This window comes from Struthio camelus, chromosome 1 (genome assembly GCF_040807025.1).
Source record: "Struthio camelus isolate bStrCam1 chromosome 1, bStrCam1.hap1, whole genome shotgun sequence".
Taxonomy (NCBI): domain Eukaryota; kingdom Metazoa; phylum Chordata; class Aves; order Struthioniformes; family Struthionidae; genus Struthio; species Struthio camelus.
Window position 1 is genome coordinate 215,735,528 of NC_090942.1, and position 25,497 is coordinate 215,761,024.

The 25,497-nt window shown below is 37.5% G+C and overlaps 1 protein-coding gene across 3 annotated transcripts in view; it reads right to left on the reverse strand.

The window, feature by feature from the left end:
* Positions 1-25,497, reverse strand: part of TMEM135 (transmembrane protein 135) — a 186,688-nt gene that overhangs the window by 146,636 nt on the left and 14,555 nt on the right. For 2 of the 3 annotated variants that reach the window (XM_068930540.1, XM_068930538.1), the window contains exons 2-3: positions 24,055-24,182; positions 17,289-17,381 (exon numbers count right to left, since the gene is read on the reverse strand). In XM_068930540.1, the coding sequence (XP_068786641.1) occupies positions 17,289-17,381; positions 24,055-24,182 (221 nt within the window). The remainder of the gene's footprint in view (positions 1-17,288; positions 17,382-24,054; positions 24,183-25,497) is intronic. The other variant, XM_068930541.1, reaches the window with a different exon arrangement.

A 25,497-nucleotide genomic window follows, 5' to 3' on the forward strand; every position in this document is an offset into this window, starting at 1 on the left:
GAGGTCTTGTCTAACTCCATACAAAAACAGCTTTCTTCCCCCAAATTAATGTTGGGACAGATCTAAAAATAAATAGTTCTGTGTTTCTGAAAAAAGGACTCTTCCTGGCCTGCTACAAACATGAGCCAGCAAGCCTAACCTAACTATGAACTCAACTGTTAAAAAAAAGGGGGTAGAAGTTCAGAAAATGTTGCACTATTTTGTAACAATGACAGCTGACAGAAAACAGGACAAAAAGATGGAGTTAGTTCAAACAAAAGGGTCACTGATACAACCCAACGACTGCATTCAATTTGCAGCTGGTAAGAGAAAAATATAGCTGAGAAATAGTATTACAAAAGAAAGAAATAATTAAATAACAAAAATAATCAGTCAACCGTTTATAATTATCTGCTTTGGGGATTTTTATAGATCCTGAGAACAGGTTGACATTTCGCCCCAACAGTCCATGAACCAGTGCTGGACATTAACCACCAGAGCATCTGCAACAGCACATGGTTTTGCCAGTGATAGTTAGGCAAGGTCACTAAGAAAAAGCTCAAAGTGATGTACACAAATCCTTACCATCATTTACTCCTGCATGCTTTCTTCTTTGTCTCATGCCATTTTCCTTCGGAAGCAACTCTCACTAAGATTTTCATCTCATCTTAGTGCACCAGTACAAGGTAACACTGTGCTCTGTCAAAACTACTGAGAAGGAACTTATCTCACAATCAAGTAAGACAAAGTGTTAGGCTTCAGAGGCTGACCAAAGGTGCTGAAGATGCTGAACAAGCAAATTTTAAATGCAGCTTAGTGTGCCAAGTTACAGTATTTTGAGAAAGGCACTGATGGAAGATAAGACCTCCCAGCCTTGCCTCTCACCGCCTCCCTCTCACCTCTTCAGCGGGCAGTATCCCCCACATCCTGCTCAGTTTCTAATGATATATGCAATCTTTAACTTGGGAAAGAAAAATGCAAGTTCGGGGAACAATTCATGAAAGGCTGACTAATACTGAACTAGAACAAGGAAGTAAATCAGCATCCAAGAACTGCATCTGTGGGAGGAGAGATGTAATGACATACCCTGTTCCATTCTGCCAGTCTGTTTTGGTAACTTAAAGGGTTGAAGGCTTTCTCAAAAAGGTTTGTTTTAACAACACTGGTATCTTCTACCTGAAAGGGACGATTGAATGAAAACAATCAAGTTTTTGATGTACTGTTTAAAGTACCAAAATGCTGTACTGCTTATCACTTTCCTTTTTTTTTTTTTTTGTTCTAATTACTTCCTCTTCATGCTCTCGCATGAATTTTCTTGTATGTTTGTCAAAGGACTAAGCAAGCAGTGTCTCAGAATTTACTTATTTAACACAGGTCATGTCATCTGTTACTGTACAATTCCAATTTTGTGGATTCACTTTTCCTATTTAAATTGCAACAGACCACATGTTCCTAAAAAACAGTTCCCTTATTCGTTGATATCTTCCTCAAATAAAGGTTCTAGTCGATAAAATTTTCTTTTCTGACAATTTGGTGATATTCAGACAAAATTCTACAAGAACAGCTCTCCAACTACAGCCTATAAAGCTCAACAGAGAATCACATATTCTTGTGACTGTACTGCCCAGAGGAAAGAATCTAAAACAACTCTATTTTAAAAAAAGAAAAGCTATAGCATAAAAAGAGCAAGGAAGCCTAGCAGCATACTGGGCTGTATTAACGGAGCGTAGGCAGGAGGTCAAAGGAGGTGATTAATTCCCTTTACTTGGCACTCACTAGACCACACACGGAAATCTACGTCCAGTTTTGCCCCCCCCCCCCCCCCCCCCATAACAAGAAAGCCATGGATGAGCTGGAGTGAGGTCAGCAGAAGGCCACCAGGATGGTGTTCAGGAGCACTTGCCCCATGAGTACAGCAGCCCTCCAACACCTATGAGGAGGTTATTAAGACAACAGAGCCAGGCTCATACTAAGGTGCACAGTGGAAGAATGAGGAAAAAAACACCATTAACTAATAGACAGGAGAGATCAACTTGACTGGGGAAATGATTAGGATAGAGCTCCGAACAGAGAGATTGTTGGCCCTTCGTCCTCAGAGCTCTTACAAGACCTGCTTGGACACACCCCTGAGCAACCTCGTCTGAATTTAGGGTTGATCCTGCTGTGAGGAGGAAGCTGGACAAGATGACTTCCCAAGATCCCTTCCGACCTCAATAATTCTACAATTCTATGGAAAAAAAGGTGGAAAGCCACTTTACCACAGGATTTCTTCACAGATTACAAAATGTGAAGAGATCACTGTGATAAATACTCTCATCTGGCTTCCTGAATTTTTCTGTAAGAAATTAGTTTCAACTAAATCATGTTTTCTAAAAAATAAATATATAAAGATGCAAAGAGGAAGGAAAAAAACTCATTTTTATGTATTTTCAATAAAGTCATCACAATCATTCCCACTTTTTCAGAACTCATCTTGGCCTACGGACAACTTAAGGAGACAATAGTCCAACAAAACTTGCACCACTATCAGATACACAGTAGCATGTATGATTGAACTTCTCAATATTTACCTGATCATATGTCATAAGATAACATTACATCTTTTAAGGTAGTGGCATGAACGTTTCAGGGGACTACTGGAAGCAAAACAGCTGAAGATTCACCATGCAGTATTTTATTTAATTAACATTTAAATCACAATATTTGTTTAAAACTAAACCCTGGTGTTTCAAAACACTTTCTTCTCATTCATGAACACACTTAAATGTGTTAGAGGAGTTCAAGAAAAAGTTTCACCGTTAGAAATCAAGTGACCCAAATCCTTATTAAATTGTATAAACAAATATCCAAAATGGACTTGAAATGAAAATACAGCAAATAAAAAGCAAATTAAGTACTTAATGCTCTCTGTTTAATCAATAGCATCTCAAAGTCAAAGAAAGCAGTAAGCACCACTCAGACTTTGAATTCCTCTTCCTGGGAGCAGGATATTTCTATTTTGAAATACGTGTTGTGAATTTGATTTAGACTACATTCTGACTCCCCTCTTAGATGTGTGGTAAAAATCCAATTCATTTCAACAGAAGTAATGACAACTGTTCAAGTCTACATGCCAACACATTGTTCGAGTAGCAGTTTGCTAAAGAATGTTTTCTTGCTTAGTTTGACACATCATAAAAATTCAAAGAAGAGCTTTACTGTCACAAGCAGTGAGGGCTTGGCTCAAAGTAATAGGAAATACACAGAATAGTAACTTCAAAAACATAACCAAGGTGTTTTTTTCCTATGAAACTCACTGCCCTCGTATTTCCTGGAAATAAGAATGATACTTCTTTTAATGTCAGTCCTCTCTCCTTATTTACCATGATCATTTATGGTTTTCCCTAAATATACTTATGATTTACCTTAAATATAGAGTTGCTATTAAGCTAAAAAGGACACTGTTGCCTGAAGGTGGGAGGAATCTTTAAAATATGCTTATGCTAACAGTATGTTTAACATAAGTTAGTCATATTTGTTTACTTCACGAAGAAGGAACTTAAGATACTTCAAACAACATCTATACGCAATGCAGCATTTCAGAAGATTTCCAACAGAAAGCAAAATTTACCAGACATAACAAAGCATATGTATCACCCACTCTTTCTCTCAACAGCCACAGAAGAGAGGTAAAAACCTGTAATTTGTAAATAATTTACCTCTCAATAGTCACTCCTCTTTTTTTAATTGTTTACCTTTATGTTTTGCCTTGGTCATCATACACACCTAATACACAGCCCTTCCAGTCCCTATGCTTTTCTCACCAACTTTTCCGGCAATACGAAGTTTAAAACATTGTTCTCTCTGTTGCCTTGTTTCAGTTAAACTACCAGCTTTTCAGAGTAGACAACCTGAAATCTAAACATTCAGTATGACTAATTACATGTACTTGAATTATTATACCTGCATCTCTTATCAGTCTTTCGTGCTTTTTATGATCATATTTTTCTTGGTCAAAACTACAAAGTGAACAAGTCTCAAATACCAGGGAACGACTACAGCGGGATCAACTCAATCAGGCACAAAACTCGCATAAACTGAGTAAACAGGCACCTCTTTCAGAATAGCTGTAGGTGTTAGCTAGAGCTATAAGCCCGTAAAAATCACACCAGAGAGAGAGGAAAAGGTACACATTGGGGCCATTATATCCAGGCCCTATAACCTGCTACCACTTCTGCCGACCCAGAGTACAGCAGCAGCCAGTAGCAGAGACGGCTGGAAGCAACACAGAGATGGATAAAGAAGCATCTTTATGCATGAAATTAAGAGAACAGGTTCTCTGTTTAAACACTCCTCACTGACAGGTTTTGTTTCTCCCCACGTATAGACTGCATTTTGCAGTTGAAGGAGATTAAAAAATAATAATAATAAGTATAGTGTTAGCTTTGCTATAAAGCTTTCTAACTGAACCCCCAGTGCAAAATGCCACCTTCTTATTATCCCTATGTTATGTTTCACTCGGGGGAAAAATTCTTAGTGTTGTTACGCCAAAAGATCTGACATTAGAGCAAATAGATCCGGGAATGAGACAAGTCAAACTTACTTTTTTCTTGTGACCTATATGACAAGATTTGAACTACCCGTGGCTTAATAGAGTGATGGTCACCTTTATGAAAAAATATGTATTTCTCAAATTCAGGCTTGAATCTTATATGTCTTCCACTATTTATTAGGCTTGCTGCATATTCTAATAGATAGCACTTTGGTTTAAACGGTAATAATTTTTCTTACTCTCTAAAAGTCTAAGAAATCCCAAATAAAAGTACTTTCAAAAGAATCTGTGCATTCCAAGGGAGATATGGAGTGCAAGCCTACTTTCTAATTAAAAAAAAAAAAAAAAAAATCACACACACAACTTCCGTCATCCTGATTTACTACAGTAAAATTTGAACACATTATTTTTTTTTAAAAAAAAGGGAAGAAAGGAGGAGTTAACTCTGACTTTAATTTCTGAACATAAGCTAAGAAGCTAACATAATAGCTTATAATGGCTCCCTAGACAGGATTTGTGGTCTGCAAAAACAGGAAGAATCCCCCCCCTCCAAACACACTGTAAAACACACCACTTTATAACCTGCAGAACTAAATCAAACACACAAATCACAGGTTTGAAGAAAAAAAAAAAAGTCAGAATTAAGGGGTTTTTTCCTACGCTATAGCGGCTTGACACCAAAAGCTAACCAACTACAGATCTAAAGTTGCGATTGCATCCCTGTAATAACAAAAGTACTACAGATTACGTTTAGGGTATCGTTAATCTCTCACACCCACCAATTTCCTACTGACAGCTGGAGGCCAGCAGTGAAATCCTGGTGCAAAAGTTCACTTAAAATCAGCAGGAACAGATAAGCTTTCCAAATAATGCAGAAAAATTATGAAAACAGACCTAAGCAATGAGTTTTCAAAAGAAGAAAATTTACTTTTCGAGCTTAGTAAATACTGGTAGCAAGCCTTTTATGCAAAGATAATGTTCAAGCACATATCCTCATGTCAAAAGACACAGCTTAAGGATCCATAACCCACTATTTTTTTCAATACGATTTTCTGTTTCAAAATTTTGGATTATTTAAAGGAAGAAAGAGATATTTTACAGTTTGGGAAAAATAAGAAAGTGAAGCTACTCAAAACTGCAAATGTTTGCTTTGAGCATATTACATGTTAAGCACAACGGTTATTTTTTCTTCTATATTCTCAGAATTTGGTATTTTAAAAAGAAAAGAAGTTAAACTCAACATGATCTATGATTTGAACATACGCCATAGAAAGGGTATGAGAAAACTAGAAAGGGATAGAAGCCAAAAAGAAAATATATTTACAGTAATACATTCCGGTTAAATTAGCACCAATAATTCTTACCGAGTTTTCAACTAGCGCACTACAAGATAACATCTATAGTTTAGTTTTTGAACTGTTTTATACGTTAATTTTATACAGATTTTCTTTCACTATTCCCCTCCCAGTTTCTCTACGGTGTCTACAGAGCTGGAGTCAAAACAAAGGCTGACCTAACGAAGGAAAACAAAACCTCTTAATTAGAGCATGATTTAACCTCACAAGATTTCAGGAAGAGATAAAATTCAGATTCCAAAAACCTTAGTAGTCTCATAAAAGGACTGACTAGCAGATAGCAGAAGGAAAACAAATTAAATCTCAGGAAAAGAAATGAAGGATTTCAAGTATTTTTTTAAAATATGAATGTTAATCGGTACAGGAGGCTTATAATAGTATTAAACAGGGCCAAAAAAAACCCCAAAAAACAAAACAAAAAAAAAACACAGTTTCTTTGGAGTCTTGAGAGTAATACAGAATTCTTTTTATCAGCTTAGTCAACCAAATCGAAAACCCCCAATTCTTTTCTGGGCACCCTATCGGTCACAACACAACATAGGCTGCTTGGCCGCTCTCCCTGGAAGGCATGCAAAGAGGTTAAAAAAAGCAAACATGCTTTTCAAGCAAAACTGTTTTGAGGATCCTCAGCAAGAGAGGGCAACGACTTCTACGTATTCTGCGCTGGCAATCCCTCCCGGTTCATGGCAAATAGAGGCCATAAGGGGGAGGACTGGTAATCAAAATTAGGAAGAAGGGCAAGACGGCATGGAAACTGCAAAGTTGCAGAGGAGATGCGGGATCTTTCCAGGCTTTGCACACGTACCCCATGCTATCAGGGTTCCCCAACATCAGCCCCCAGCAGCTCTGGGGGCGCAGCTCCAGGGGCTTCCACACCAGCCACTTGCAGCTCGCCACCTCCCGCCCCAACACACATTCTTTGCCGCAGGCTGAGAAGCACAGGTTTTTCAGTAAGCTCCTCGAATCACCAGGTTTTTATCTAATCTGAGTACTAGGAGCTTATAGTGACTGTATTTGTGACCAGATAAAGCTCTTGCCAAAATATCTGAAGCAACAAAATATAGTTTGCTTAACAAGTTAAATTAAAAGAAAAAAAATACAGAAACCTAACAAAACATTGAGCAACAACACAGCCAAAGCACTAACCGTGCAACAGTTTTGGCAAGATGGCACAAATTTCTTTAGGCAAAATGATTTGCTACTAGCAGAGATTTCAAATCGTTTCAGCCTTTTACTGAAGTAGGCACCGCCTGGATTACAATGACAGACACCAGCCCAAATTCATGAGACCTGCTTTATGCTTCCTTTAATTCTGCGGAATCTGTGTTTCCCACTTTTCGGATAGGCCACTTCTACGAGAAGATTTTAACAGTATACACTTACTTTATCAAGAAGCTTCAATCTGGAGAGGAGGTCATCCGATTCGAAGAAACAACATGCCGTTCATGGGAGTTAGACAAAATAAAATGCGTCTTTTTACTGTCTGGGGGCAAGGGGAAAGAGGAGCAAGATCTCTAACCACAGTGCACTCCAGTAGTCTTCACTTCAGAAAACCCTTGCATAGCTGGATGCAGAAAGTCATTACCGTTCTAGGTATCTACCTCCCCACTTCTCCTGCTGCAGGAGCTCAGGACAACATCAACTCCCTGGAAGCAATTAGGCTTTTGGTGAGAGTCACAGTTACAGAGGATTTACAGGTGAACTCAGAGGTCCGATAGCAACATGCTAATTGCCTAAAGGTATTAGGAAATTAGAGGAGGTTGATTAGTGTGTTTTTTGTTTTTTTTTTTAAACGGTATTCCCTGACCAGAAACAGTATATATGTGCGGTTCATACAGTACAACGAAGATATTAAGCTCCTCTCATCTGTACTACCTAAAAATAATATCCTAAGAACAGAGCTGAGGAACCTGTAATAGAAAGGTCCCCAAAGACCACTGTACCAGAGGTATAGCAGGCGTGGATGTTACCTTTCAAGGTCAACGTCAAGCTTTTCCTTGCTACATCAGCCAGCGCTATTGCCAGTTCACCTGAGCAGCATTTGAAGTTTATTCCACATTGACAAAATATCTATCACTCCCCCTCTGGGAGGTGCACGTTATATCTAAGCAGACACAGAAGATGTACTAAGCATTTGCTTAAGCCAAGGGAGTCCAAATGAGTGTCTCCTGTATGCTAGTGCTGAGCATACAGAACAGAGCAATTAGGTCACTGTTTGTATTATTTTAATCCAAGTCAGTCTCGCAGAAATGCCCAATCTTCAGGAGCATTCTGAATTTTGACATTTTATCTGCTGACATTTCAACAATACCTGTGGAAAGACTGTAACAGTTTTTTGTTATATGATGAGAAAACGTAGTTTAAAAAAAATTACTAACACTCAGACGGTGAAATCACTTTAATTTTCAGCCTACAAAGTGAAAATTTCAAAACCAGTTTTGCCAAAAGTGGTCTTTAGAATAGAAAAACGATTAAATTTAAACCGTAACCAAGCCTCAATTACTTATGGTCATACTATTTAGACTACAGATCCAGACTCAGGCACATCAATACATAAATTAGTTTTGGTTCTGGGCTGGTCCTAGAAACAGACTATCACATTCAAGTTGCTTTTTCATCATATTGCAGACTCCAGGAAAAACTCTGCCCCAATCTTTTTGTTGGCACCAAAACCAGATACAATGGGGAACAGTGCAAGAGTTAACTACATAGAATCACCTGGAATCTGTCAGAGCTTCTGCCTGACCTTAGCACAGACCTTTGTACATCCAGGCTAGTTCCACTTGAAGTTGCTAGAGATAGCCCTTGCCCATGATGTCTCTACATCATTTTCCATAAAGTATCTTCACATCTGGTGCTGCGCTGAACTGTAAGTTCTCCTGAAAAGCAGGGAACTGGAGACCACTGAGCAAACACACCTGAGCCGTTCTGCATGATCCAGCTCAGCACTAGTATAACAGCACTAAGAGAAAAAGATCAGCTAAACCAAGTCTGTGCAGACTCACCCAGATATCTGTAAAACATTCTCCAGCATCTTGAGCATTACGCGTATTATACTGGTTCCTGCAGTATTCTCACTCTCCCTGCCTCTGCTATCCCAGATAATTGTTGACTTTAAAGCTGTAGCTGCTCTCCTGCTCTTCCATCGTGGGCAAGACTTCAGGGTCCACACATCAAGTTGGATCAAATCTCCAACATTCCAATGCTACGGACTGGAAGTTCTAGCAACCTGACTGCTGAACACTACTGCACACGTGGTTACGTTTCTTCAGAGGTGTCATTACTTTATAATCTGAACTGACTGACTATATATGCATGGAACTGGGATCACTGATCCCCAATGTTCCTTCTGGTTTGCTTCATAAATACAGGATTCACCTTACCTAACTTTTGCCATCTGAAATGCCAAATTCAGATGAAATGCCATCTGAAATCTAGTTTAAGACACTTAGCCAGACTGCATTTATAACAGAGAGACATAGAGGTGATTCACTCCACTGATTAGGAAGGGATGACTAGTAAGAAGCAGAAATATAAATTTTAGATGTTTAGAAAAATTTAAGTGTTGAACTCTGAGCAGTATATATTTGTTTCTCCTGAAGATGGAGGATTAATCCAGTTTTGTCATTCCATTTAACATTTTGATGTTTTCAGCAGAATGAAACTTAAAATTATTTCTATTTGAATTGAATACTGTTTAAAAGAAGTTGCTATTATTCACAACAGGAAAAAAATGATTCTGCCAGCATCTCTATTGATCAACTTAAAATAGTACAACTAATGTTCACCTATTTGGGGAAAAAAAAAAAAAATACTTTTTTTGTGTTCCACTTCCCATTTGAATAGCAAAGCGAGTAAGCGAGTTGAACATATGGATAAACTGGAAATGGGTAAGTCTAAGACTTAAATTGCTGACAGACAGAAATATTTCTGTTAACTCGCTTGTTATTGAGTTATGCATGTTGAGCATAATTTTCAAGTGCAAACTAATTTCATATAAAGTTTGTAAACCCATTCATAAAATATAAAGTCCTCAAGGCCCAAAATAACGGAAAATTAATAATAAAATCGGAAGCAATCCAAATATACTCAGTACAGCAATGAACCTACTCTGCATAATGTGGCAGCATCACAGCTTCCTATATTAGATTCAGTCATTCAAATTCATGTTTGAGAAACATGTCCATCTTCTAAAGAACTAGCTGCAAAACAACTTCCTCATAACTGCAAAGACTGTAAATACATACCATGCCATTCGTTGCTATTCCCTAGAGTAATTTTTTTTTAAACTATCATCAGCTGAAATTTAGAACACCACAAAAACCATTAAAGTGATCTACTAGCATTTTTGAGGCTGTCTAAGCAGCCCGTAAGACTTACCTGTGTAAAAGCAGTACAAGTCTTTCAAAGTAAGTCTTTAGCAGAGAAGTTACTGGACAAAACAGTGTCTTTTCATATAGTTTACCAGACATGATAGAAGATGAGTCATGAAATAGCAAAAGGATTTCACAGTTGCTTTCTAATATGAAACGTTTTATTTACTGATACAATGCAGGCACCTATGGCAATAGGGCAATTTTACACCACAGTTAACCTGTATCAGGCATTTACAGAAAGACAAGCTCCTTCCTTAAGAGCGCTGGCCATTTAACAAGAAAGTAAAAAGCGAGTGAGGAAAGACTACCGCCACAACAAAACCAGAGGCACTCGGGTAGCAGGCACAGGAGCTCTAAGGTAGCTACACTCAGCCACAGATTGCACATTTGCCTCTAAGACATAAAGGTTTGCATGTACAACCAACCTCAGCCAAAAAGCCAAGTTCCTGTTCCCTACCAGTTAAGCATTCACATAAAATTTCAAGACTTGTAAAACTGCCTAAGTGGCAAAAGGGTACATAAACTCACATATCCATGAAACGCATACAGAACAAAATGGTTTCCACAGTTCATTAACTGCACCAGATTTTAACTCTGCAGCTACTTTTACAAACGGAGTACATAGCTTACGTCTTGCCAGCAGCAAAGCATCTTCTGATGACCTACAAAGAGCATCCTTTTCCTTTGACACGGGACTGCTTCATAATCCTGCTATGACTTAAGTGACAGCTGCAGTCTGTAAGGCATTTTGCAGACAAGTGACAGGAAAGTATCATAATTAAACTGCATTAGCCAGCACATTTGTTTTTATCTGCACTATCTGACGATGTTTTTTCAAACTTTTCTATCACAATTTATCACTCTGCAATTCAGACACAGAATTTATATTGGCCCCTATCTTCTCATTCCTTCATCCTAATTGCAGACGCAAATAATCACAAAACATATGATTCCCTGTTTTAGGCTTCAGGGAAGTTTGGCCTCCATAGTCAAACTTCTTTCTACTTAAATGAAAGCAAATGATACTTACTTTTGCTTTTAAGAAGTTGAAGAAAAATTTGAAATATCCAACAAAATTTAACCAAAACAATTTTTTTTCAACCCCAAAAGATACGTAACCTTCATAACAATTAGCCAAAAAGTTGCAAAAAAGAACAACTCAGAATAGGGATTTACTGAAATATGAAATACTCCAGGGCCGATTGAAAGCACTACAGTACTCAGACCAGAGATTAGAAATCAAGTTAATATGATTCCAATACAGCATAATTTGTTCAAAGTTTAAATGCTCTGGAATTCTTCTTCTCCATAAAATAAGACTACAGCACTCACTGGTTTTCTCATTTACTTCTAAAGCATATACAGGGGAGATTTGTGCGCAGACGAAAACAAAATTTAGACTACTTGCACTCTGGAGAGAAAGTGAACCATTTCTTCCTTGTGTAATACTTAAGAGAATCCTAGGTTTACAGCTTGAGGGCTGTTTACCATATTAATTTAACTGAACCCAATTCATCAAATTGGTTGTACATTGACCCTGCGTGAGCAGATGACCTCTTCCAACCTCAACCATTCTGTGATTCTGTGAAATTCAGGATTGTTTTCCAGAAATAACATGCAACTCTAAAACAGTAGGTAAAAAACAGAAATTTGTTTAAAAAAAAAAAAAAGTTATGACTGCCAGCGTAATACACTACAAAAGTTATCAATCTTTCAAGTGTAAAATACCAGACTACGGGGGATCTCGTGAACTGAAGACCGAGTATGTCTGGGATAACACAGCAGAAGCCAGGTGATCCCATTTCTCAAAAAGAGAAATTATGCAAATAACTATTGGAAGTATTTTCGCCCTGTGCTAGGCAAGGGCTCCTAAACTTTAGGTCCTGCTAGGACCCAAAGTCAGTGGGAGCCGAGAGATGCTGCTTCCCATGAAAAACACCCTCAAGAGCTGCCAGCCCTGAGCTACCTGCCAGGCACGACCTCCCCACAGCCACAGTACGCTCCACAGATCGACTCCCGCACTGCTAGGCAACCTTGAAAATCCGAGCTTTCCCCCCCTCTAATAACCATGTAGTAGACAGTACAGGTTTGAGGCATTGCACTGAGGTTATTTTTGGACAGCACTAAAGATTAAGGCTGTAGCAGCCCCCAAATCTGCAAATGTGTACGTGCTATTAGCACAAAACCACAAACACCTCAGGTGCTGCCCAACATCACAGCAGTTGAAGTGCGACGGATTGGAAACAAAACTTCCCAAACTTCGTCTTGGAAACAAAAAGTATTTCTTTTTACTTCACTGCTACAGCTTGGCTCCATATTTCAGAGCAATAAACATTCCAGAGGAGTAAAATACCAAAATAATTTGTTTCCCTACTAGCTCTGCTTACCAGATCACAACACAAAACGCTCACGTGAGCGGTACGAGCTTGTGTTTTTTCACCTCGACGCACAAAATTGGCATGTGAGAAGTCACTCCACAAAAGAGCTTGCTCCCTCAATTTCTTACCTATAGGAAGTAAGAGTAAAGTTTGCAAAAACAGCTGTTGTGTTAGAAGATTGTTTGCCTGCTTTGTTTCCCTCCCTTCCCGCTGTCCCCCAGTGATTTACGAACTTCCTTACAATACCACGGCAGTCTGAGTAACTGCAAAACCTTTCGAGATGGGGAATTCTCATCTCCAGTCTAACTATACCGTGCTATCATTCAAAAAAAAAAAAAAGTATTTAAATGGATAAATCCACAGAAATCACAAAAAGGCTGTTTATTTACAGCCTATACCATACCTATTACCACTACTGGGCTGGCACCTTCTTCCTTTACAATGTATTCAGATTAAAGACTTAGGCATTTCTGGCAAGCAAAGAATTCTAATAGCAACTGAATGCGCTGTCAGAAGAACAAATATGCAAATATTTGCAAAAACGCAAGAAATTCCACACTGTTCTTACGTAAGTGTTTCGGTCACTTTTCTCAGCAATATATGGCAACGTATTTCTGTTTCCAAGCTCACTAAACATACATGTATAGATGTTCTATATTAACACACACTGTTGCACTGTATCACTTTTAAAATGTAGGCAGATGCTTTAAATATTTTTCTAAGAGTTCAGTACACTAATTTTTTTTTTTTTGGATGAAAAGCACCCAAACTTCTCAACTAAAAACATGTTGCCGATAGCAGTCCAGAGCAAGATTTTACAACCAAATTATAAAAGCCCTAAACCTCAGGTTTTATAATCCCATCAGTGACACAACTTTATACGTAGCGACGAGACAGGCGCCGCTATAATGTTAACAGCCACTACGTAAACATTAATTCAGCCGGGGGGGAATCCCAGAAGGGTCCCTACAGAACTTTTCGGTAGGTGATGTTAAGACTTCTTTGGCTTAATTACTTACATAGAGGGAAAATGGTAAAATGGTTACCAGGCAGTAAGACAATTAATTTTGCTAAAAGCCTAATTGTGTCCACTTTTAAAGCTTTATTTATAGTTTCTGAAATTTATTAACATATATTTTAAACAAGAACCCGACAAAATGAAGTCGGCCATTTAGCTACCAGCAAAATACAACTTAAGTGCTTCTGAAGCATTAGTACGTTTGCAAAACACTTAGAGAACATTGTCCTTTTCTTCGAGATTAAACAGTCACAGATATCTCAAATTCTGGCTCCTAACTGATTTTTAAGACAAAAAAAGTTAGACTCAGTCAGGTACAATCAATTCAGTAAGATATCCAACAACACATTGGCTTCAAAGCTTCAGATCATATTTTGACAGCTTCATTCACAACGATTTTAACAAATATATTCAGTTATTCCCTTGCCTTCTAACAGTCTTGGTGCTTCTGCAACAAGACAAAACTGTCTTTCACTCTAAGCCACAGCTTCCCTCCTCATCTAGATGCTCAATTCCTGCTGATGCCATTAAATAGATGTTAAAATATACACACATATATATATATATAAAAACTAACTTTGAATTTCAAAAAGAAGCAAAAAGATGGACGTAAAATATTAATTTTACAAAATTACAAACAGTGCAAACAGTATTGCTCCTCAAACAGCTTGAAATAATATCTACAGGAGTAAAGGAGCACATTGGTAAAAAGATCCCATACAAATCTTAATAAAAATCAATGTAACAATTTATTAAGGAAGCTTAGTGAAATGAATATAACAGTTATTTCTACACTTTTAAAGAGGTATAAGACAATGTTTAATGTCAAATGCTAAAAAAACCTGTACATTCTGTGACAGAAGAACTGCACATTATTCTTTCACAGTAGATGTGAGAAAGTGAAACTCTACAGAAAATTATATTATTTTAAAAAGACTTGAGCAAGTGCTCCTGTCAAGAGCTAATTTATTACAACATAACCGTTATTATGATCGTATATACATTAAGAATAATTAAAATGCTGAGGCTACTGCCAAACCATCAAAAGGAATTGGAAAAATGTATATTCTGAGGAACTGCATACAGTTCTCCAAGAAAAGGCAGTACTTTCTCTATTTACAGAAACATTTTCTTTTCATGTGAGAAATATAACACCTAAAATACACTCATAATTTTTTTGTTTCATTTTTTTCTTTTCTTTTTTTTTTTTTTTTAAACATCTCTGCCAAACCGTAGCTTTGTCAGAGCACTAAGTAAAGGGAAAAGAAATAAGATGGTAGGAGTAATACCTGCATAAAAAGAATGGCATTTTACGACATAGTCAACAGCCAAAATTGGCTGAAATTCAACCCTGCGCCTTCTTAACATCAAAAGGTCGCACCCAACTAACAGGTATCACACTATAATTTCTACATTCGCCAGTAAGGATGCTTCCTTGTAATCCTAACGGACAACCCACAACGCTTGTGAATACCAGAAAAAGGCAAAATTTTAATTTCTCCTACAGCAGAAAGAGGTAGAAATATGAATATACATTTTATGAATACGAATAAAAATCTTCATGCTTATTTTTCTAAATTCAATTATTATCTAGGAAACCATTCGTATCAAAATATTATTTAACCACAATAACGTGACTTGTGCTCTTCTACTCATATCACAGAATGTTCCTTATGCTGATTTTTTCTTGAGATAAAAGCCCTAAGCGCACAAAAAAAAAATTGTTTTTTCATTCCTCTGCCCCTTCCACAGATCCCCATGAACTAGTTCTCATAGACAGAATAATCATAATTTATAATCACAAAGTGAACTATATATGGACAAACTGATGCGCAGTTTACATATTTATAAGAAAGCAGCTGAATAATATAATGCAGATCACTGAGTTTGACTGCAGTTTTTTTTCAATGCCATTTTTCCTTCTTATTGTGAATTATTATGCCAGTGCCATGCAAATTTACAGTTACATTACAAATTTTAATCAAACTAGTTCAGTAAAATATTAGAAAAGATGCTCCTCTTTAAAACTCTAAAGCTTCTAACTGGTCTTTGAGAAGTCTTTCAAAGACTGCACATCTCTTTTTCCCATTTTTTCCCTAAGAATTAGAAAAAGTACAAGTCTGGCACACACAAGCAGCGATACTCAGAGGAAAATCTGATTTACAAGCATGTGGTTCTGAAGTTCAGGACTGACAGGGATGCTGTGCAAGCAAATGCCTGTGAGGAACTTAAAATAGGGTATCCACTTGGAAAGAGATTAAGTGATTAAGTTGGATGTTGCTGCCAGCTGCAACTTAAAGAACTGCAGATACGTTTATGAACTAAAAACAAGACTTCTTCCCTCCTCCCTAATTTTTCAATACAGTTTTTTGTAAGCTATTCAGGAGATGACTGTAGATGCCACTGTGTCTCCATGTAAACTCCACCTTCAGTCAGCTAGAAAGGACTTAAAAATAAAAGAAAAACCTTACTTTACAAACTAACTTTATTACTTCAACATTTTTTCTCTGTAGTTACATTTAACAACCTAATTTAGAAGCGCTCCCAATTTTCCAGAACTTCTTACTCATAAAGAAACACACCTTGATCTCCAGAAACTATGGTTAATGTATTATCTTCAAAGGAGAAGACTTTGACCATCTTATCTGAAAATCAGCTTGGGCTTTGCTTACTTCACATGTGAATTCCAGGAACAGGAATGATATCATCCAGGTAGATGACAACATGATGCATATGAGTTTGCAATCAATCTGAAATGACTGCATAAGAAAGTTTCAGATATCCACAGTAATCAAAAGCAAATCTACATCATCTCTAGTCTTAAAATTTCCTCCTTTGAACTAAGAGTAATTCCTTATCTTACTCTTCTGTCGCCATCGCTACTCTGACTAAAGTATACTAACTAGATGATTAAAGCACCATATTAAAGTAATGGAGCATATTTTGCACTGTTAATATAAGCTACCAATACGAGCTGCATTTCAAAACATGAACATCCTACAACCCAAGATTTAATCTGCCAGTTTTCATTGCCACATCACAAATGGCAGCTTTCAGTTATCCTTGGATCATTCAAAGCTTTTTTCCCCCCCACTTCAATATTTTAAATGACCTTCCTGTTGATAGCTGAACTTTGGCATTGTTCCATAAGTGAAAGGTTTTGGCTTTTGTATCATCACATTTCATCCTAGGTCTTTTACTTCAGCTCTTCCGATTCATTTTTTTTTCCCCCCTCACACAAAATCCTATTACTCCGCTATATTAACTAATATCATGCTGTCAACTTGTGTAATTGTTAATTTTCATTAGCAAACCTCTTTTCTGTGACTTATTGCAAAAACTATTTAAGAAAATTAAATATATATATATATATATATATATAAAAAAACATTGCCTAATTAGGCAATGATAACAACCAGTCTAGGTATTAAACAAGGGAAAACAAGGGAAAACAAAACCCACAAAAAAAGAAATAGTACATTCATGAAATGTTTTTCTACTGTACCTTCCTAGACTTCAGGTTAGGGCTACTAAATACTCTCTTTCAAATGAACTGCATTTCCAGCATTCTAAAACAAAAGTGACTAAATTGTCAAATGACTGAAAAAAGGAATACATAAAAAATTGAAAATTAATAAACACAAGCTGTACCTGCTTTTCCTTTCGATGAGAATAGCAATGTAAGAAGCTGGTAAAGCAGCACCAAAGCCAGGAGACCAAAAGTAGAATTTTCCAAGCAGCCTCCTGAAAATGTAATTTATACGTGTATTACATACAAAGCAACAGAGCAGCTGATGTACAACACAGTCTGTTTTGCTTATCATAAAATTATGCCCACGCGCCACTAACACATGTGTCCCTTTACAGGAATCTATACCTCTAAATAAATGCTAAACATGATTTTTTATACTTGGGTATTTCTCATAAGGGTTTCCCAGGTGCTTAAGAAACATCACACACCTGAAATACTTCACTAACACATCCTTTCATTTAAACCATTACTTTAACAAAAGGAAGCAATTTCAAGAGATATTTCTGAAAGGTTGTAGACATTAATTACAGAAAAATATTCTACAAGCTGGTAATTGCTACTTGTCCAAATATACGTGCAGGAAGATGTGACTCATTGGATATAATAAAATCAGTTGAGCCAGAAATCAAATCAAGTTATTATAATTTACATTATGCTCTGAAGCCAAATACAGCAACTGATGCTAAAAACACTAAGTCACTCATTGACAGTGAGCCAGGGAATCAATTTTTGCCTTGCCACTAAAACCAACAGGACAATCCCAACTTCTGTTAACGTCAATGGAAAAACTCTCCATTTTTTCAGCAAGATCAGGGTTGCACTTAAGAACCTACACGATATTTTAAAAAGTTCTTCCAATTTTTTTAAATATTGAAAAAAAAAAGTAACATAAATAATGAGTACGTGTAAGAAAATATTTGTATAAATTGGCCATTCCAAACAAAAGTAGGAAAAATTAAATAGCCAGACAACGGTGCCAACCATAGCGAATCTGTTCGGAACACCTGCACCTTCAAATTTATTCAAATTAGCACTTCGAGTACACTGATGCTGCTCAGCCGATCACTACAGTGCCTAACTGGCACGATCAGTTGAGCTCTCTACAGCATCACAAGGGAGTCTATCCTCCTAAAAAAAATAGCAAACAAAATGCAATAAACAAAACACCAAACACAAAAGGTAGGAAAAGGAAGCTTTCTTAAATGACAATTCACATTGTCAGCACAAAAGAACAAACTAAGATAACTAATCAACACTATCTGGATTAGCCTACTTTTACCCTCGCTGTAATTAGCTTCATTCCACACTTCTGCAAAAATAACCTCACTAGTGAGAAATGCCAGCTTACGTTCATGAGCGAAAAGAGAGCCAGCGTATCAGCAACAAGTGATGTAATGGCAATTATACACACTGTTCATTCCCACGGCTGCAAAAGGATAATTTCTCAGGATGACAATGCCAAATGCTGAAGGAGCTAAAGTTCATTATTAGGACTCTCTTGGAAAGCAATTACTGTATGAAGTTTCAGAGAAGCCATTTTAAACTTCTTAGTAAGTATGAACACAACTCACTAGACACACCTGTTAAATAACATAACAAATGTCTTTTCTGTGGGAAAGAAACAGGAATTTGTTTTTTGCATGGTTCTGAATCCCCCTACTAATGCTTACATGTTTAATTTGGTAAGATTTTGGGAAGAAAAAAACAGTAAATATTAATTTTTTACATGGTGTAAAATATGTCCAATCAGTAAGTGAAAAAATATTTAAACTTCCGCTAGAATAAATGAATTTTTTTTTTCTTATTTACATGGTTATTATTACACGGTCTATGGTTAGAAGTGGGAATGAGGAATATGAGTTCTCCTTCAGGTTGCGTATCTAACTTCATTGCATGACACTGTCCAAAATTTAAAGGCTGGTTGATATATAAGCCTGAAACTAATAAAGCAAGCCAGTGTCAACCTCTACATGGACAAGCTGAATTAGTTTAGGTGCTAGACTAATAGAGTTATGTCTTCGTGGGGTTTTGCGTTTGTTTAATAAAACCAGCCCCCCCCCTCCAAAAAAAAAAAAAATCACACCTTTTTATTGAACAGATGCAATGCTTCTCAAAACAGGAGCCTAGCACTTCTGTCCTAGACAGATGTAGTCTTCTGGATCTCACTGGCAGAAGAGATTACAACCCCCAGCTGGCCTGTCACACATCCTTAAGAGAGATTATCACCCCCATTTATCTGCCAACAGAGCAGTCTGTGTACCTCTCCTCATTCACTCCAAGCAAGAATAAAAATCAGCAAAGTCAGCTTTAAGCAGTTTAAATTGTTGGTCCCAGCTAACATGACTAATTTCACCTAAAGGAAATTAGGAAAAGCTGATATAAACCACTTGCAGGAGAGCAATGACAAGTAACTGTAACAGTAACCCCTTCCAGAATGAGAACATCTATCCACAGCCCAAGTCGTGACTGCAATTAGATTTAGATCCTTTTGAAATTTTATCCACCTATGAAACGGAGAGAACTTAAACAATTCTTGAAATTACTTAAACTGCAGTTTCTTGCCTAAAATATTACATCCTTAAAAATATTTGCAGCTGTTTCAATTTTGGTGGGTTTTCCTAGTGGAAAGCAAGCAATTACTACCAAAGCATCAAAAAGACATATTAGCACAAGCCAGACTTCTCACTGACAATTAAATTTCATACTTAAGTCTTAGTTCAGATTTCAATCATATACAAAAGCAACAGAAAAATCTCCTTCACTATATCTTGGAAAAAGTATTCTCTGTGGAAAGCCTCAATGGACGGTGACTGAAGATTTACTCAGACTTTGGAAAAGGTATGAATAGATGAAGTTGGTCACTTTATCCAGGAGACCTTTTATGCCTACCAGTAGGTCTCCTTGGTGTCCTAGAAGAAGCAAAGAGGCTTCTCAAATCAAAAACCGTGGACGTAAATATGGGTTACGCTGTCCAGTCAAGAACCCCTGAAAATGCTGCTTTGGCCTAGAATCCCAGGCGGGTAAGATCAGCTAATTGTGGGGGGCTTGTCCGACAGTTTAGCTTCTGAGCTACTGCTGCTCCGGCTTCCTGGAAACTCTCCTGCCCAGAGGACAAAGTTTGCAGGAAACTCTCCACCAGTCCAAAGCCCAGAGCAGGCTAGAACCCCATAGAACATATGAACATCTGCATACAAGGACTTGGACTGAGATGGTCTCATCCAAAAAGGCCAGAATATACTTTCCAGCTAAAGAAGACGAGAAAACTGCAGCAGGCATCATCACATCACACAGATTTATTATATCTAATCTCTCAACACTATGTAGAATCAGCTCCAGAAGACCTAGATCTCCACAGTCTCGTAGCATCTCTTTGCACAGTTACAACCTCATTTCAAAAATACTTAGGTCACAGTTATGTGGAACACCATAGCACCAGTGCTGTTTCTTTGATGGATTAAAATATGCGACATCAAATAGTCTGGGCTGGAAAATGAGATACAATTACATCTGCTCTCAGGGGCTACTGAAAGAAGCCAAAAATTTCTAACACTGCATCACAAAGCAGTTGATTCAAGGAATCACACAAGTTCATCCCTCAACCACAAAGTGGCTGAAGGGAAGGGGGGCAGGGGGAAAAGGCAGCAAAGTCTCACATGCATGGGTCTCAGTCCTGTCCTCTGTTACCCGCCTAACAGTGGATGAGGGAAGAAAACTCATATGGCTCAAGCTGCAAGGCGATATAGACACTGAGTACACTCCAAATGAAGGACTTGTCAACATTACAAGCTCAGAAGCAGCTCTTAAAGAATAAATACAAAGCATACAGCAACAACATGCAAATATATCATGTATTTTTACGGTTTATAAAAAGTTTTATGGCTTGTTCTCAGTTTCTGTGACTACATTTAAGTACTAAACCGACTTGTTCGAAGAACTTACCCACAATGGCTCTCAAACATCTTCCTGTTTAACGGTAGCTAATTTAAAGCTCAGCACTCTGTATGGATAGAATGGTTCTTTTTCTCGCCATGCATTTCTTTGCACTTTTCAATACCAAATTTAATAAAATATTTTAATTGCCAGTTTAGGTTTAACATGCTAAATAATCTCATATAGCAATATTCATACTATTCCTCGTTCCTTCTTCCAGATTTTTGAGGTCTATGCAGAACAAAGGACACAGCAGAAACACTACTGCCAACCGCTTTCTATTATGAAAGCTGATTATTTATTCCTCTTTTTGTTTCTCATATTTTATCCAGTTATTAGTGATTTACTAACTCCTGGAAGTTAAGCAATCTTTCCTGAAGAGTCTTAGTAAAGGGTCTTGTCAAAAGCCACGTGGGAATTTACATAGGATGTAATAATCAGATCATCGTCAGTTATTTAGTTATCCTTCAGTGAACACTAGTAAATCTGGGAGGTGTGACTTTGTTAACAATCATGCAATCATGTTATCAGTTGTTTATTTGTTTGAAACGTCATTTATTGGCTCTCTGAATTTTGTTCTCATCATAAAAGCTCCAAAATAGTCCTTATAGTTGGACTGGTGCAAAGTATACCAGTATTCCAACCGGTGCAAAGTATAAAGACTTTCTAAATACTTTCTTCTTTTTTCCTCTGTTAGTGACTTCAGTTCATCAGAGCCATTTATCTCCCCAGACAACAGGCTGACACCTTTTGTTTGCAAGTCTTGCTATTGCACGGGACAGTGAGTCTGCAGAGACCTGATCGGCAGAGATTCTGCTGGAGATGAGAACTCTGCATGCAACAGAAAAACCACATATGGCTCACCAGGTTGGTTTGCTACAGTGCTGCACAGCTGTAACAACAGAAGTTTAAGTATTTGCATGTATCCAAATATACAGTATCCAACATTATCCTTTTTCTGCTTCCCATAACTAGGGGAATTAAGTAGTGCCAAACCTTAACGCTAATCAACACCATAACCATCTTTCAATTCCCTATCACTTCTTCATTTCTGAAGCTAAGCCAGCTGGCCTGCTTAACACTGATGCCAACGGGCCTTCACACGTAGCATACTGTGAGACACTCAGTTGCCCAAACACTGACACACAGCTGCTTGTCACGTTAAATCGTTCGTGTTGTCCTTTGCATAGTTTTGGTCTGGATCATTCTGAACAATGCTTCAGTATTACTCAGAAGGGCACGTGGGCTAGGTACCACGCCTATTACTCAGCCTGCATCTGTCCATGCTGATTTGGAGGTCAGGAGAACTTAGCTCTGCTTCGTACAGGTAAAAGCCATGCTGCACTGATTGGCTTCAGCGCCAGAGCCAGCCTTCATCTACTAGCAGAACTAAGGCAGAGTCACAAATCTGCTGTACAGCTAATAATCTCCATTAGAGGAACAGCTGAAAACAATAAAACTTGAAACCACTCCAGCTAAATTTAGAGGATAATATCTAAAAGTAAGGCATTGCAGTTTTAGAGGCAACTGCATAGCAGAACAAGGAAGACCACTGCACTCCTCAGAGGAGCAAGGATAAATTAGTATGAATACACTTTAGATAGCTTGAAAAATTCAAATTCCCTAGAGTTTGTTACTTCAAATTTAAAAATTCACTTTGAATCTCCCAAATGATTGACTTTAAAAAGCGATCCATGTCTCCTCAGCTAGCTCCTCTTTTTCTTAGCCTTCTCTCTCAGCTTTCGAAGTGCTTGAGGCAAAGTTTAGAGGCCTCATTGCAGATGCAGAAGTAGGGCATAATCGGTTTGATTAACTTTTTAAAGGGGCTGCTCAGTGTGCGGTCAGATAACTTCCAAAAATTCATAGCTATTGGAGGCTTTAAAAGTCTATGCATAACATCCCTTACAATAAGCATAACTTACTTGAACTCTTAAAGCGTTTTATAATTCAGACCTAGGACATTATCATGTTTCAAAACAGGAAAGAAGTTCCACGTTTAACTATTCTGATAATTACTTACAACATACACCAGAAGCAGCTCTGAATACAGAAGTGCCATTTATATTCATTTGTCAGGGCAAGACTGTATCTGAAAGAAAGGGCTTTAAACTAGAAACATACAACTTAGCAGAAAAGTGACTGGTCATCGATAACTATTCCAAAATAATGACTCTGGTGAGTAGAGGTATTTGGGGTTAGAGAAAGAGGGAAAGTGAACCACACATAAAACTCTATTTGAACAAACTACTCCAGATTAAAACAAATTGCATTTAAGCATAAATTGTTCACTTTGCAGGCAGAGTAGGTTATTTCAAGATAAAGTCACATTTCAAGAAGAGAGTGGGGTACGATTCTCATCATAACAACTACAGACATCTGCCATTATAAAGGCTCAAATTAAAACAATCACATTCTACTAGCCTATGAGAAAACCCCAGCAGCTATACTGGGATTTCCTTCATTTATGACCACGATTAAGAAAAGTATAAACTCAGAAGGCTACATTAAGTTTAGGATAATTAAAACTCATCACAGCCCCTGCATCTGGAAATGAGAAAAAAAAAAATTAACCAAATAAAATCAATTTACATTAATTCTTTCCAGAAGAGAAAGATCATGCTAGCAGGTATCCAAAGAGGCCTATATTTGCATTTCCTTCAAATAAATATTTTTGAATCAGGAAAAAAGAGAAAAGGAAACAAAATAAACGCACTGACTTGTTTACTAACTCAAAATATTTACTAACTTAAAAGATTTTACAAAAGGGGAAAATAAAAGAATGTGCATATTAAACCGGTAAGCCCAGAAAGCAAGACGATGGCACAGCTGTTGCTTATCTGACTCCTATTCATTGCAAACATGCCTATTTTGAAAAAGAAACTATTATATAAATTAAAAAGTTGCATTAAAAAACAGCCTTCCTATTACATTTAATTGTTATGACAGTATACCAACCTTAGAATGCAAAAGCAAGCAATATACAAGGTCCCATTTGCTGTCAGAAAGGAAGTTGATTGCAAGATCTCAGGTAGGAGTTTGTGCAAATAATAGTCAAGTTTTCGTTTCCTGAGAATAGCTGCAATCTGAGGGAGGAGGGAAGAAAAAAAAAAGGGGGACAAACTTTAATTCCATTAGCGGATTTTTGCACATTGCAAAGAAAAAAAAGGAAAAGGAGACACGACCATTCAAGTAGTAAATCAAAGCCTCTTAAATATGTTGTTTCTATGAATAATATTACAAAGGTTTCCTTTGAACTTGTTCCAGCTGTTGTAATATTTATACCAGGAAATACACTAGGCAACCTTAAATTGAAAGTATAGGAGAGATTTTATTATGTCGTTACCAATGGCCATAATAGTCAGAAATGTTATCTACATCAGAACATTATGATAAATTTGCACAGTATTTTATTTTCCAGGCAATTGAACTACCTCATAATAAAAGGTTAGAATATTCTAAATAATCCAACTGCTGGCCTTACACTGTACCTACAAAACAATGAAGTATTTCTAAAAATTTTCTACTCCAATTAACTGATTGCAAGTCCTCCAAAAATTCCACCATCCACTGGAAGAGCAGCATATTCCTGACATATTTTATAGAACGATACACTATCTCTACAAAAATCCCATGATTGGAAACAGGCAAGACCTAAAATATGAGTTTCCTTTTTGGTGGGGTTAATGTCCGTTCCATGTTTCATAAAGAAAAGTTACATAATGACTCAAACCCTGCAGTTTCTCAAAATCTTTTTTGTACATGCAGATTCTACAGCTACCTAATAGGGAGGTAAAGAGAAAAAGAAGTGAGGCTCTCTATCCCAGAGATGCACAGGGATAAGATAAGAGGCGACACACTCAAATTCAAATATGAGAAATTCTATTAGACATAAAGAAGAAAAATTTTCAGTTCAGGGTGGCTGAATACTGGAATAAGTTACCCAAAGAGGTGGTGCAATCTCCATCAAATGGAGATACTCAAATCTCAACTGGACAAGGCTCCAGGTGACCTCACAGGGGCCCTGCCTTGAACAGCAGCCTGGGACCACATGGCCTCCAGAGGTCCATCCAACCTACACGCTCCTCTGATTCTATAAAATTAGACTTCAGGTCCACCACGAGAGAGATTGTTGTTGCATTTTTTTGGTGGGGGGCGGTGGAAGGAGGAGGGTTGCTTGTTTTTTAATAGCAATATAATTGTTATCTGCACTGGTCTCCCAAGGATTCTCAACACTGGCAGGAAGTACCAAGGATGGATGGCGCAAATTCGGCCAATGCTTAGAATTAGAAAAGTTCTAAATATACAGGGCTCCAACCTGTTAGTACGAATAGCAACAGGTGTGCTGCGCAATCTGTATCGGTAACATCTCTCAAATACTCAGTTCCTCGATGTAAAAAT